The sequence below is a fragment of the Labrus mixtus genome, chromosome 11, assembly GCF_963584025.1.
Source record: "Labrus mixtus chromosome 11, fLabMix1.1, whole genome shotgun sequence".
Lineage (NCBI taxonomy): Eukaryota > Metazoa > Chordata > Actinopteri > Labriformes > Labridae > Labrus > Labrus mixtus.
Genome location: NC_083622.1, coordinates 24,954,884 through 24,968,069, shown reverse-complemented (window position 1 = coordinate 24,968,069; position 13,186 = coordinate 24,954,884). Strand labels below are relative to the sequence as shown.

Genomic DNA, 13,186 nt, shown 5'->3' with positions numbered 1-13,186 from the left:
TCCTGTCCTTTAGTTTAATTGATCATATTTACAAACAGTCTGAAATGCAGTAAATCTAAAATATAATCCATATCTACTGTACATTGCATTTTGGTTTGCAAATCGTTTACAGAAGTATGAAACTACTGCTGTAAAATAACATTTCTTAGAAATTAACAAAAAGACCAGACCACAGTTATCATGAAACAGACTGAAGAAAACAAAAAACAAAAAAAAAACAACCATGGGTCTTTGTGATTTGTGCACCTACTTTTCAAGTCAGAGCTCACATTTCTTTCTTCACGTTAAGAGACTTATTGTCTCGCCACCACCGCAGACGACTCGTATACACATCAGAAGTCTAAAGAAGTGGAGAGAAAAAAACAAAACATCCTATGGTTTGAAGTGCAAAACTGCATTTGGCAAAGTACTGAAGCCCACCATTTACATTTATACAGGTTCACACCTTCTCCCCTCCAGGTCTCTTATCCTCTAAGCATGTGTGTCCCTGTTGTACATACTTCAGTTGTTCATACTTATCTGACCCTAAAAAAAAAAACCTTCACACAATAACTTACGTCTTACTGCAAAAGAAGTGCATCCTAGATTAACATCAGCACAGTACAGAGTTAAGATACATGTTCTGCAATTTTGAATTATCCACAAACCTTACCAGGTTTCCAACTTATTAAGAGTTTCAAATAAGGGATTGTATGCATGAGGCCTATACAGTGAGTCCTTCACATTTTAAGTCCTACAAAAATGCACAGCCTTACATTGACTGGCATGTTTGCAACAGAGAAAAGAAAAACAACACAAAAGAAATGTTCAGTAGTTCTGAGAGAATCGATTTTGTGAATAAAGGCAGGTTTAGAGAGGCTTGTTTGAGTTGACTAATATCTATAAAATCAACAACAGTTGAGTCTTTTCGGGTGCAAGTGAGGGTGGAGTGTTTAATTCCATAAAGCTATACTTTTTTTAAAGATTTAGATATTACCTAGCCATTTAGCAATGTCCATAAAAAATACTGTCACCTCATTCTCAAATGATTCAGTAGGCCTATACATGTTGATAACTTTGATATTGATCCATAAGATCACTGATCAAAGTTAAAGCTTCCAAAGGAAAGATAAGATGTCAAAGACTTAATTTGGTATCTGAAAAAAAGTGAACAAAAATGATGGGTGATTATCCTACAGTTACTGAATGTCTGTCTCCACCACAGCACAAAACAATCACATTGAGTCTTCATACTTAAAAATATCATCCACATGATGGTGAGACATCAGACTACATACTTTGTATACTTTACAGCGATCAAATGTAAAAAGACTTGTATTGGAGGGAGGACACTTACAAATTATATTATTATGCTGTGGCCCCAGTGATCACATTAGGTCTATTATGGTGAGATGCAGATACAGGCAGGCGAACAATGCCAGCACATCGATCTGCACACACAGGCACACTGATGTGTGTATATGCACACATACACACACACACACATTAAACTGCTTGTATATGTGCATAAAAGGACACATACACACGGACAAACTATTTATTTCTGCTAGGATTCTCATCCACTTTGTTCCTCCACAAAGTCCGATATGTTCACCGATGTGGTGTGCAGAGATGACTGATTAATGAGTTCATAGAGTCTTTACCTCGAACAAGGCCTCCTCTGGCCTAAATCAGGTCCCACATTCAGCAGGAGCAGTCCAGTCCAGCCAGGAGGAGTGGTCTTATCAACTTAAGGCAGGTTAGGTGGTAGCTATGTGGCAGAGTTGGAGAGTCCAATCATTCATCCATTGGTTTATATTTCCATCCAACTATTTTTATTCAATCATCTATCCCCCCGCCCTCAAAATTCCCCTCAGTAGGGCTTGGTCCACTCGGCATTGGGAGGGCTCCTTGGAGTGCAGTTTCCAATAGAGGAAGAGGAATTGGATGTAGCAGAGTGCCCTTCCCAGAACATGGCATCACTGGGTTTTGGGGGGCTGGGGAAGGACCGCGAGCTGTCATCCAGGGAGGCCTGGTTCAAAGGGGGCGGGGGCAGGACGACAGAGCAGGTGTCACTTCCAAGCAGAACCTCTCCTGTGCAGCTCTGGGAGGGCCAGGGTCCGTTGTACCAGCAGTCCTCCCTCAGACTGTCGGGCAGAAGGGCACCTGACGGCCCACAGACCGGGGGGCAGGGGCGGCCGGAGCAGGAGGGGAGTGGGGGGGCACTAGGGGGGCGAGGCACTGACACCCGAGGAACAGCGTGGTTATTGTTCTTTTCCACGTCATCCCGACACTGGATTGGAACTGTTGAGGCAGAAAAAGAGAGTTGGGGTACAAGTGGAAGGAGGAAAGATGAAAAATAGATTAAATGTTTCCAGAATGTTTAGACCACACACACTGTGAACACACACACTGTGAACACACACACTGTGAACACACACACTGTGAACACACACACTGTGGTGATGTCACTAATTGAAGCTGCAGCATTTGAACCAGTATTATATCTGTATTTAAAACAAACTAAAACAGTTATTGATGATAATATTGAAGTTACTTATTTTAACATTATGATAAGTGGACTTGGTTATACCACCTTCAACAGAGGTTTAGAAAAAAAAACACAATCCATCAGGAGTATTCATGCTAAAGCTAAATACAGAGTCAGATTATATACAGTATATAGCAAATATAAAAAGTGTTTAAATATATAAATATAAAATATATTTTGATTTGAGTTTAAATGAAGGAAACATTTTTTATTTGTTTCCTATGTTTAAGGCTGTGAAGAGTGTGTGTGACAACATGTGCATTCTAAATCCTAAGCTGCCTTTTAACCGAGGTGATGGTATAAATGAAGCCATCTTTTCTTTCCTCAAACAGCAGATTGAGTTTTCCGTCTGTATTTGACACCAGGATCGCACCTCTGTATTTATTCCTACACATATTTACTCTTGAATTAAATGTAGGGCTCTGAAGTGATTTCAAATTCCAAAGGTGTGTTCAACAAAGCCTTTGATCCCTGACAGAACAAAGGCCTCAGAGTGTAAAAACAGAGAAGAGAGGTAAATATCTCACACCATGCAGAAGGCTACATGTCGCTCAATAAAACCTCTCCACCGCGTAAAAATGACTGCCTGCGAACCAGAAAATATACTAAACAATAATGAGGTTTTGCTCACAATAACATGAATCCAGGGACTAATCAGTTTCTCCTAATCTTACACACACATCATTACTTTGCAAACAAATCCTCATCCAGAGCAGAGAATCAAGTTGAAATGAGTATCTCTTCCCGCTTCTCTCCTATCCTCTCCTCATCCTCACATCATCTGGCCACCCATGCTCCCTGCAACTCCATCCACGAGAGGGTCTCCTGGGTCTAGTATTTGAATAAAAAAGGTTTCAAAGGGGAACATTAGAAGAATACAGATGCACAATATGACTGAGTGAATACATGTTCTCTCTTCTCTTCTCCTCTTTTCTCTTCCTCTCCTCCTCTCCCCTCCTCTCTTCTCCTCTCCTCCTCTCCTCTCTTCATTTTCTCTGCCACTCCTGCTTCCCTTACTTCTCTCGATCTCTCATCTAAGTTACAGGATTACCCTCTTATTCAGTGGAATAAATAGGCCGAGATTTATTTTCTTGCCATATTTCAGTCTAATTTTCACCTCCTAGTCTCTTCTTCTGACACTCGGAGGGAATCAACAACAAGAGGTAATCTCTCCGAGGCTCGAATGCATCATCACAGAGGGAGAGGAGAGGAGGGCCAGACCATTTCACGATGTCCTTTATCAAAGTGCTTGAGTACTTCGATAATATCCACAGTCTTATCACACCCTTATACAAATTGCAACAAGGAGCAGCAGGAGAAATCTTCTCAGGAAGTAGTTCTTCTTCAGAAAAGCCTTCCTTTCACTGGCGAGAGGCAGCAGTAACTGAATATTGCTTTTGATGTTAGCCACAGAAGTTTCTGTCTCTAGAGAAGCAAGATTTAAAGTCTGACTAGTATACTTTAATTAAACGTTGAACTACAAATCCTACACTATCTGAGAAACTTGGGTTGAAGATAAACTTCCCATAGTGTATTCACCTCACTTCTTCATGTTGGCTTTGAAAGTATCACCCTTGATCCATAGCCTCCTGTTTTTATCTATTTCATTATGTCTCCATTAATCGGTTAAGGTTTTCCAAAGTATTATGGACAAACTGCTGCTCTCAAGAGCATAGTCTGCCTGCTTATACAATCATATTGTCAAGATTTGTGTTCAAAATAATGGAGTATAAACAAAAGAACAACAGGCCTTATTCAGAGCAAAATGTCATTTATGAATAATATAGCATTTTGAAGGTTTTCAACTGTCTAATGTGAAACTGTTTAAAATACGAAACTCAGTTTTTGGTAATGAATAGAGGTAAGAGAATAATTGCCTTTTTTAGTCTGAATTACATTAAGAGCCTTCAAAAGATCTCAAGGATCGAGCCACTGCTCAGTGGTAACCTGTGAGACACTGCTATAAGGGGATATTGGGGCTACAGGATGCTGCCCATGCTGAACATACTGAGGAGGTGTGAAAAGGGCAACAGAGCTGCTGAGTTAGCTCACACACCAACACTTTACAGATGGAATGATTTGAATTCAAACAACAACCATGAATGGTACCACCACATGTGTGTACGTGTGTGTGCATCTCTCACCTTGTCTGGTCTCACTGATGAGTGGCCTGAGTTTCCTGATCAGGCCAGTTTGGTGCTTCAGCTCTGAATGCAGATGTGTGACTTCGCTGCACAAAGCCTCATATGTCTGCTGCATGTTTCTCTCCCTGCAAAAGAATATTAAAATAATCTAAAATGTTATGTTCAAGGTCTTTTTTCTGTTCTTGACAACTCTGTTAAACAAATGACACTATGTGCCATTCTGCAGGCCAGAGCATCACTGAAGTACCGTTCTAATTTCCTTGAGAGTTTTGTGTTTTTGTTGAAGTTAAAACAATTTGTAGTTTTAAGTATTTCATTTTGTATAACGAGAGGGTTTATATACAGTTTCCCTGTTTGCTAAAATTCTGAGATGTAGAACTAGGCTGCGAATTTGCTGAAAGGACGATAAATCATCATAGAATATTTATAAAGTTGCACAAAATCCCAGAGCGGCTTGTTAGCAGGCCAGTGAAAACTGTTAATCCGTCAAATGTTTCATTTTTTTTTTACTTGACAAATTTCTTTCTGTCACTTACTGTGGTGATTTGAAGCCACAGAGGATCCCACAGGTGTTGGGCAAAATCACACAACAGCATATGTTCAAATTAATCAGCAACATTGTGAGTATATTTCAGAGTCTTGCAAAGGGAAATGATTGAAGTTCATTTATAATGAATCCATTGTTAACTCAGACAGGACAAACTGTATAATGGTTTGAATGTTAAACCGACCAGTAAAATCAGCTGCATTAAAAACTAACACCACAGTTTAAAAAACAAAAAAGTGAGAGACTTTTTGGGTGACACCTTCAAACTGTCCTTTCCACACCTTATGTGGAGAAGTTAAATCTCATCAACACTTTGCCTTAACTTCACACACCTGCCTGAAAAAGCAACAACAATACAATACAATACAAAATCATGGAGCACAAAAACTGTGAAGGAATGAGAAAGCTTTTTGTGCTGCTAAGAACTAACACCATCTAAAAACTGCTGACACGTGAGACAATTAAAATGCTCCATAAATCGCTTTTTGTTTTTTCATTCAACGCGAGGGGATATTTATTTAAAGGAGATTATCCTCAATGGAAGTGTAGCTGGGAGGTGATTGTATAAGCTTTAAACCGTATACACAGTGAAACAGTGGAGTGAAAATGTAAACTATTAGCTGGTGCTGATCGGGTCTAAAGATCAGGTGAGGTTATCTGCATGTCATGCAATGTTCTGCAGAGCTGCACCCTCCTCTAGTGGCCAGAGGGTCTAATTACAACACATGAAAGAAACTGCAGGTTTTAACAGTGGCATCCACATCCATTTGTGACAAGACAACTCACTAAACAGAAATGTATCTCAGACGTTTTTCCCAACGTGCAGCTCCTCATGTCACTTCTTTTCTTTTCTTTTTTTGAAACTTTTAAAGCCTTATTCTGTATGCTTTTAACCAGAATACTTTGCAAATCTTTTTTATTCTAATTTTCGCAGCAATAAAATGAACTGAATGCCCATTAGGTGCAATGTTAATCTGTGCCTGCAGATACTCAAAATGAGCTGCAGACATTATATTGGAGCAGACAGAAAAAGGCAACTGCTGGGTGTGCATTGAGAGCATTACATTTACAAGGTGCATATAAATACAGGAAAAAAAGAAACATGGGCATTTTGAAAAGGATCAATCAGATTCTATAGCAGCCTGCTTCAAATAGTTTGTAAGCGTGTGACTTTGAAGTCTCTGATATCTGCATTAAGTATAAATTCAAACTGAGAAAGAGAATGAAGAGAAAACTGAATGGAACTTCACATTTTCATTCTTTATATTGAAGGCTGCTTATGATGACTTCCATTAATGAAATGGTCAAGTAAACAATGTTGGAGCACTCTTTAAAGATATTCATAAACCCCTTTACCTTGCTTTATACTTGGCGTCACATGTCTGGTCCAGGTCTGGTCCATTAAGGCCATCAAGTCCCTCCTGAAACAGAGTGAAGTGCAAAAAAGAGGGCTGAGGTGATGTCTGAAGTAGTTTTTAAGTATCTCATTTTTATTTTATGCCATTCTTTCTCCATTTTTATTTTTATCCCTCCTATAGCCCAGGTCAGACCTTAACCCGGGACGCCAACCTGGAGGACTTTATTCTCTGTACATAGAGCGCAAACTAACCGCTAGGCCATCTACGTCCTGACTCCTTGGATTCTTAACCTCAGCTTGTCTTTCTGCACCTTTTTCCTCTTTTCTTGTTCCACATCTTTTTTTCCAAGATTCTGCTGACGTTCAGAGCTCCTCTTCTTCTCTCCTGCTCTCTCTCTACTGTCCTCCACTCTTCCCACCTTTACTTACCCCACTTCTCTCCAGCAGTCGACTGTTCTCCAGTGTCATCCTCTCTAGCTCGTCCTGCAGTTTGTGGATCTTTTGCTCCGTGCTGACCCTGTCCACCTGCCAGTAGTCCTGAGGGCTGTTCAAGCTCTTCATCACTGCACAAACAGAATGAAAAACACAATGACACTGTTATTGTTGATATCAGTGAATAATGGTTCATTGAAATACTTTCAGTAAGAAGCTCTAACCTTTACAAGAGCCACATTATTATGACTACCTCTTTGATGTTTTTTTTTGCTGTAGAAAGAATCCACATTTAGTAACATGTGGAAACAGTTTAATTATTATCATGACATTATAAAAAGTAAAGCTGATCTTTAATATTACACAGACATTTAAGAAGTCTTCAGATTTGCTTTATGCAATCAAAGGCAGAAATACACGTTTGAAATATTCCAGTACAAGTACTGCATTCAAACTTTACAGAATGAAAACATTAGTGAGTATTTGAACAATGGAGTGACATTATCAGTCATATAATAGTTTCTAATGCAGTGACCTCAGCATTATTATGTTCTGTACATTACATTACTCTACTATGTCTTGTTATAGCAACAGTAAATACTCTAAATATTAAAGGTGGAGCTAATCTATAACATTCTAATACTGTATAAGCTGGTCACAGTTTTAAATGCTAGGTCTTAAGATATTTCTAACTTTATTTTTGAATATTTAGAATAAGTATAAAAAACACAATATAATGGCTTGAAAAAGAAGAACTCCCTGTGAAACATATTGTAGGTGGATTATTAAAAAGTATACAATGGAAAAGGACAAGTACCTCAAGACTGTGCCCAAGTACAACATTGAGTAAAGCCACTGGTTGTGAATGATTACATTTTAAATGTGTTGTCTACCTGTACCTTGGCTGGTCTCCATGTCCGTCTTCAACTGAAGCAGCTCCAGCTCTTTGGCCTGGAGCTGCTCCGTCAGCTGCCTTTCACTCTCACTCTTCTCCTTTTTCTGAGGGAGGAAGAGAGGACAAAGCAGGAATCAGCACTTGAAGAGATACTAATCAATCAAAAATCAATGCAAAGATAATGTAAGTGTTTTAAGTTTTTTGAAACATAAATATTACAGTCGAAGACTTTGTTGTAGAAAACTATCTGAGTCACCTAGATGAAAAAACACAGTGTTTGCAACATACTCAATCTCTGTGCCAGGCTCTAGTCAATGTGCCAAAGGTTCAAATAAATCAGTAAACTCACCAGTTTGTTCAGCTCCAGCTGCAGGTCCTCCTTCTCTATATAGATACCTCGGTAAGCACTAAAGGCCTTGTTCACATACTGGGGACCCTCCGACGGAGGAGCATCTGGCCTGAAGAGCTACAGCGACGATACATAAAACATACAAAGACAAGATCAATCATTTTATTTAACAAAAAACTCCAATATAGATTTTTTGATTCCCAGCACATCCCATCTTGACAGATGAAAACTGCAGCATTTTCACAAAAGACCACCATCTGTTAAAGACCCTCCCTGTTTAAATATTTCACTCTGTATTGTACTCCATCTCTTCTTTCTTTTTTAATTCAATTTCAGGAGCCTTTTCCCAAGTGTGGTGCTGCAATGCATTGTTTGGCAATGCCGTACTTTTCTAGGCAACCTCTCTGTTTTTAGACAGTGCAGATTTATGTCTCATTGTTTTCTAGCTTTGACTATCAGCCAACAATATTAATGATGCTGGCATGCAGACTCTCCCAGAGGCAACTATTTTGTAGTGTGCTGTTGAAATTGCTGACTCTTTCCAAACTTTCTCAAAGTATTTTGGGTTTGTTCATAATTCTGATGTCTGGTGGAAATTGGAATTTAAAAAAAAATCGATGTTCATTGATAACCGCACACTCTCTAAAACTCACTCAGTAAGTTTTTAGCAGTCTCTATGTTCTTCGACTTTATTCTCCACACTATTTAAACTCTCTCTGCAATCTTCTCCCTTCCTCTCCTCCACAGTCACTGCTTTATTTACCTTATCCTCCAGCTGCTTAACCCTCTTCCTCAGCAGCGTATTCTCTCGCTCGGTATCTCTCAGCCTCTTCTTGATGTCCTCGTAGGCTGTGACCAGTGCAAAGTGAGAGGCGACAGACTCGTCGCCGGCACACACCGAGACAGGACTCTCGCCAGCAGCGGTGTAGGCCGTCTCATGTTTAAGGATGCAGATGTCATCATCGACTGCCAGGGGCTCCATGCCTGCTCTGTAGCAGAGTGAAGACCTGAGGATCACATGAAGAGTTTCACTTTCAAAATCTATGTATCTTTTTTGGTTGTATGTAAGACAACCAGATGAATTAATTAAAAACGCTGAACTTTGAACATAGGTAAGCATATCATAATGCATTGGACATAACTTACTGGAAGGTTATTGATTGTGTAACTTGCTTGTGACATATGAAGGGATAACCTGCCACCTTTAGGTTTTATGCATCCTATGTATCATTCTGCAATCAACCCATTGCAGTTTTGTTCGATGACAAATTTCACAAAGATAAAAACCACAAAGGTGACATTATTTCATAATTTATTTCTCAGGGGAAACAGGTTGTGTTTGCTTTATTCTGAAAAACAATCCTGTTTGTCTGTGACACAAATAAACATGAGGTAAAGGCATGTTCATTCAGAGTCAGTCATAGTGATTAAAACTTTAGAGACAGCCCTTTAAATACTGTATGTTGTTTAGTTAATATAATAAAGAGTACAGTCTAGACCTGCTCTTTTTGTAGAGCATCTTGAGATATATATATATTTTTTATGTATTGGCACTATACAAATAAATATTGATTGATAGTCTGGATTTGAAAGGATATTATTTCATTCCTGTTTAAATTTGACATGGTTAACTAATTCAAGACCTGATTGTTTGATGTTTAAGAGCTAAGCTGAGAGGGTCTATAGTGGATTCGAGCTTAGATTACAATGATTGAGATGACCTCAAACAGCAGCAGGTCACATGAGAATGAGCTCATTGCAAGGCCAACATTACAAGTACAAATATATTTCATGGCAAATTTGGATTAAGATCCATGAAGCTTCCCTCCTACAGTCATCTGAAGCCACAGACATTTCTAAAAGGTTTAAAATACAGTATGTTACCATTTGGCTTAGGCACAGTGAAAGTTAGAGTAAACATATGCACACACATCTTAAACATTATAATGAAAAAGACTTGGAAAACTGGACTTAAGTTTGCTAAGACATGTTCCTAATATTTTGTCCACCTAATATGCGTATGTGAGAAACTCCAGTATAACATCAACACTCCTGCTACAGCCAAGATAAAAACCAGTCGAAATATTACCTTTCTAACAGTTATATCCAAATAAAAACAGCCATGATTTGACAAAATACACCTACAGTAGATCTGTTTTATTTGATCATCTTAGATAGTGAACATGTATTACTGAAGAGGCTATTGAGGGTTTAAAGATCATTTTAAATGAAAATGGGTCTCTACATTAGAAACACATCATTGGATCAATTGATACTTGCTCCAAAATCATGTCCGTGAAAACTACATGTCCAAAAACACATTACTTTATTAATTTTTGATGAAAGGATAATCCTGATCACCCTCTGCACACCCTACTGGACAAACAGCGGAGCAGCTTCTCCAACAGACTGATCCAACTCCGCTGTCACAAGGACAGATACAAGAAATCTTTCTTACCGAAGGCCATAACTCTGTACAACAGCTCACCTCATGCGAGCAGAGAACTGTCATCATGATAATATCTGTCTCTCCATACTCTAATCTGTTCTGCACATGTGAAATTTACAAATTATCCCTGCACTCATGTTCACTTCATTTGGCCGTCTACTCACCATTATATTGTATAGTTTCTGCTGATAATATGTCTACACTCATGCACTTTAACTTATGTCAATACTGTCCATTTACAACTCTGTTTTTGCACATTTAATCTTCCATATTTAATTTACTACCATTTATGACTCTGTTCTTGCACATTTACATTTAATCTTCCTATTTAAGACTAGTAATGCTTAGTTAAATCCTGGTTGTATATATTCACATTCTTAGTTTTGATATTTTTAGTGCTTATTTACTTTGTATTTAATATTATATTGTGTTTAAATTTGCTAACGGAGTTTGATTGTGTAGAGGAGTAATAAGTCTTACCCTTACCTGAGTCAAGGCCTATTATTATTCAGTGTTATCTCAGAGATAAATGTAGCAGTCCACAGAAACAGACATAGCCTAAAACTTCCTGTGCACCTTCCTGCTCCTCGACAACAGAGACAGTGCAGCTGGATGATGATGTCAGCGTGCAATGATGCAGCAAACACTGAGGCTCCAAGTTTTAAACACTACAGGCCGAACATTATCCAATAAGAAGTTTTAGCAGAATCCGTCAACCGGCTCGGTGGATTTAACCAATGTTATTGATGTTATTAACCTAGAAAACCCGACGTATAACCGACGACATTGAAGGACGAGTTCAGAAAATGGTATGAAAACGAAAGTCAACCCAGCAAGTGTTCAAAACGAAAGTCAACTTGAATCCAAAACAAGACACGTAACGTCGTAACTCAAAACTCTCAATAAATCAGAACAGGATTATGAAAGCAACAAAAAGATCGTATATACACAAAGAGGGATTGAAGGGCAGCAATAATCGAAATGTAAACAATCAATGAATCTCGTTTATTTATGTTGCTATTAAAGTGCTAGCTTCCGTAGCTCTTTTGTCAACCTACAAGTCACATTAAAAGGTGTTATGAAAAACACATTTCAGAATTAAAAACACAGATGGTAGACGATGACCAAGACAATCATACCACATTAACAAATATAATACACACGGTGTTTACAATGATCGATCTGTTGTGATAACAGTCAGCTAGCGCTAAGCTAACGTCTCCTGGCTATTTGTTGCTAGGTGAAGCAAAAGACAGTCGATTATTTTAATCTCGACTTTCACTAACCGTGTTAAGATGCTGTCCTCAAAAAGGTGTCAGTTGGCAAGATAGTATAATCATTTATTTTTGAAAAAAGAAGGCATTTTTATCGGAGAAAAACAAAAGAGACAAGGCTAGTCGCTGCTCGCACCGTGTCAGAAGTGACAGGTGAGGAAACAAAAACTTCCGGGAGTCAAAGTCCTTTCAAAATAAAAGCATAATATTGGTGGAAGTGTAAAACAAAAAATATTGCACTTTCGAGGCAGAAATTATTTCACAATTGAGTGAAATTGATCTTCTAGATATATATTTAAAAAAACAGATGAAAAAATGTAACAGTTATACATACACTGTCTTGAGTCTATAATCTATAAAAACATCTGAACTGTAGGGGAGAGTTAGTGTCGCACTACAGCTTCCTGCCCTCCACATCCCAGAACATTAAGCGAACAGTAAGTACATTTAAAATAAGAGAAAGTAAAAAAAGATGTGAAATAAAAACTACTACTTCCCTCAAATAACTTATACGATTGACAAAGGTAAAACCATCCTTTATTATTATTTTTTTTTTAGTTTTTTAAAATGTTGCTTACTTGAACACATCTTCACCCGATGCTGTCAAAATACCACTATCAATTCCTTTGTCAGTGACAAATATAATTAACATCATTTTTAACATAACAAAAGATTATCTTAAATTGTATGTGCCAGTAAAGCTTGGTATGTTTGTAAACATTCAGTTAGCTAGCTTACAGTTAGCTAGCTAACTTCTAATTAACAAACAAACAAAATAAATAAATAACGGTAAGAGTTATCGCTTTCGTAGTTGTATCTTTAAACTAAACTTTACTGTTGTAAAATTTCCCTTTTTTATGGTTTACTTAATATTTAATTGTATTTTAGAAAACGTGTTTGCATTTATCGAGGATACTGTTTTCTCTTGTTTGCACAGCTAAAGAAAAGTCAGGAGACATTCTGCTGGATTTGGAGCTTATGTGGTTATATATATAACTATAATATATATAACTATACTATATTAACTATAATATATATAACTATAATATATTAACTATAATATATATAACTATAATATATTAACTATAATATATTGATAGTTGAGAAAAGTGGTTTTAGGGTTTAGTTACTCTTTAATATCAAGTCGTAAACTGTTTTTATGCAGTCTATGTTGATAACTGAGTAACATACATGATGAATGGTTTTGGA

At 37.8% G+C, this 13,186-nt stretch overlaps 1 protein-coding gene across 3 annotated transcripts; it reads right to left on the bottom strand.

Annotated features, from left to right (window-relative positions):
* Positions 1-12,140, bottom strand: azi2 (5-azacytidine induced 2). 3 transcript variants are annotated; one of them, XM_061051029.1, is made up of 8 exons: positions 11,990-12,140; positions 9,018-9,261; positions 8,255-8,371; positions 7,904-8,009; positions 7,008-7,141; positions 6,578-6,642; positions 4,675-4,799; positions 1-2,283 (listed from the first exon to the last, which is right to left on the bottom strand). In XM_061051029.1, the coding sequence occupies exons 2-8, from the start codon at positions 9,234-9,236 to the stop codon at positions 1,853-1,855; spliced, it is 1,197 nt and encodes a 398-aa protein (XP_060907012.1). In that variant the 5' UTR covers positions 9,237-9,261; positions 11,990-12,140; the 3' UTR covers positions 1-1,852. The 3 variants fall into 3 exon arrangements, with proteins under 3 accessions (XP_060907012.1, XP_060907014.1, XP_060907013.1); XM_061051031.1 differs by having other exon boundaries at positions 7,910-8,009; XM_061051030.1 differs by lacking the exon at positions 11,990-12,140 and adding an exon at positions 11,184-11,604.
* Between the last annotated feature and the right edge of the window lie 1,046 nt (positions 12,141-13,186).

Bases quoted from the DNA above. Each gene is read 5' to 3' on its own strand.
- azi2 (XM_061051029.1), bottom strand. From the start codon at position 9,236: ATGGAGCCCCTGGCAGTCGATGATGACATCTGCATCCTTAAACATGAG. The intron at 8,010-8,254 runs GTGAGTTTACTG...TTCCTCCCTCAG, and splicing joins AGCTGGAGCTGAACAAACTG to AAAAAGGAGAAGAGTGAGAG. The intron at 6,643-7,007 runs GTAAGTAAAGGT...ACTCTGTTTCAG, and splicing joins GACTGCTGGAGAGAAGTGGG to GAGGGACTTGATGGCCTTAA.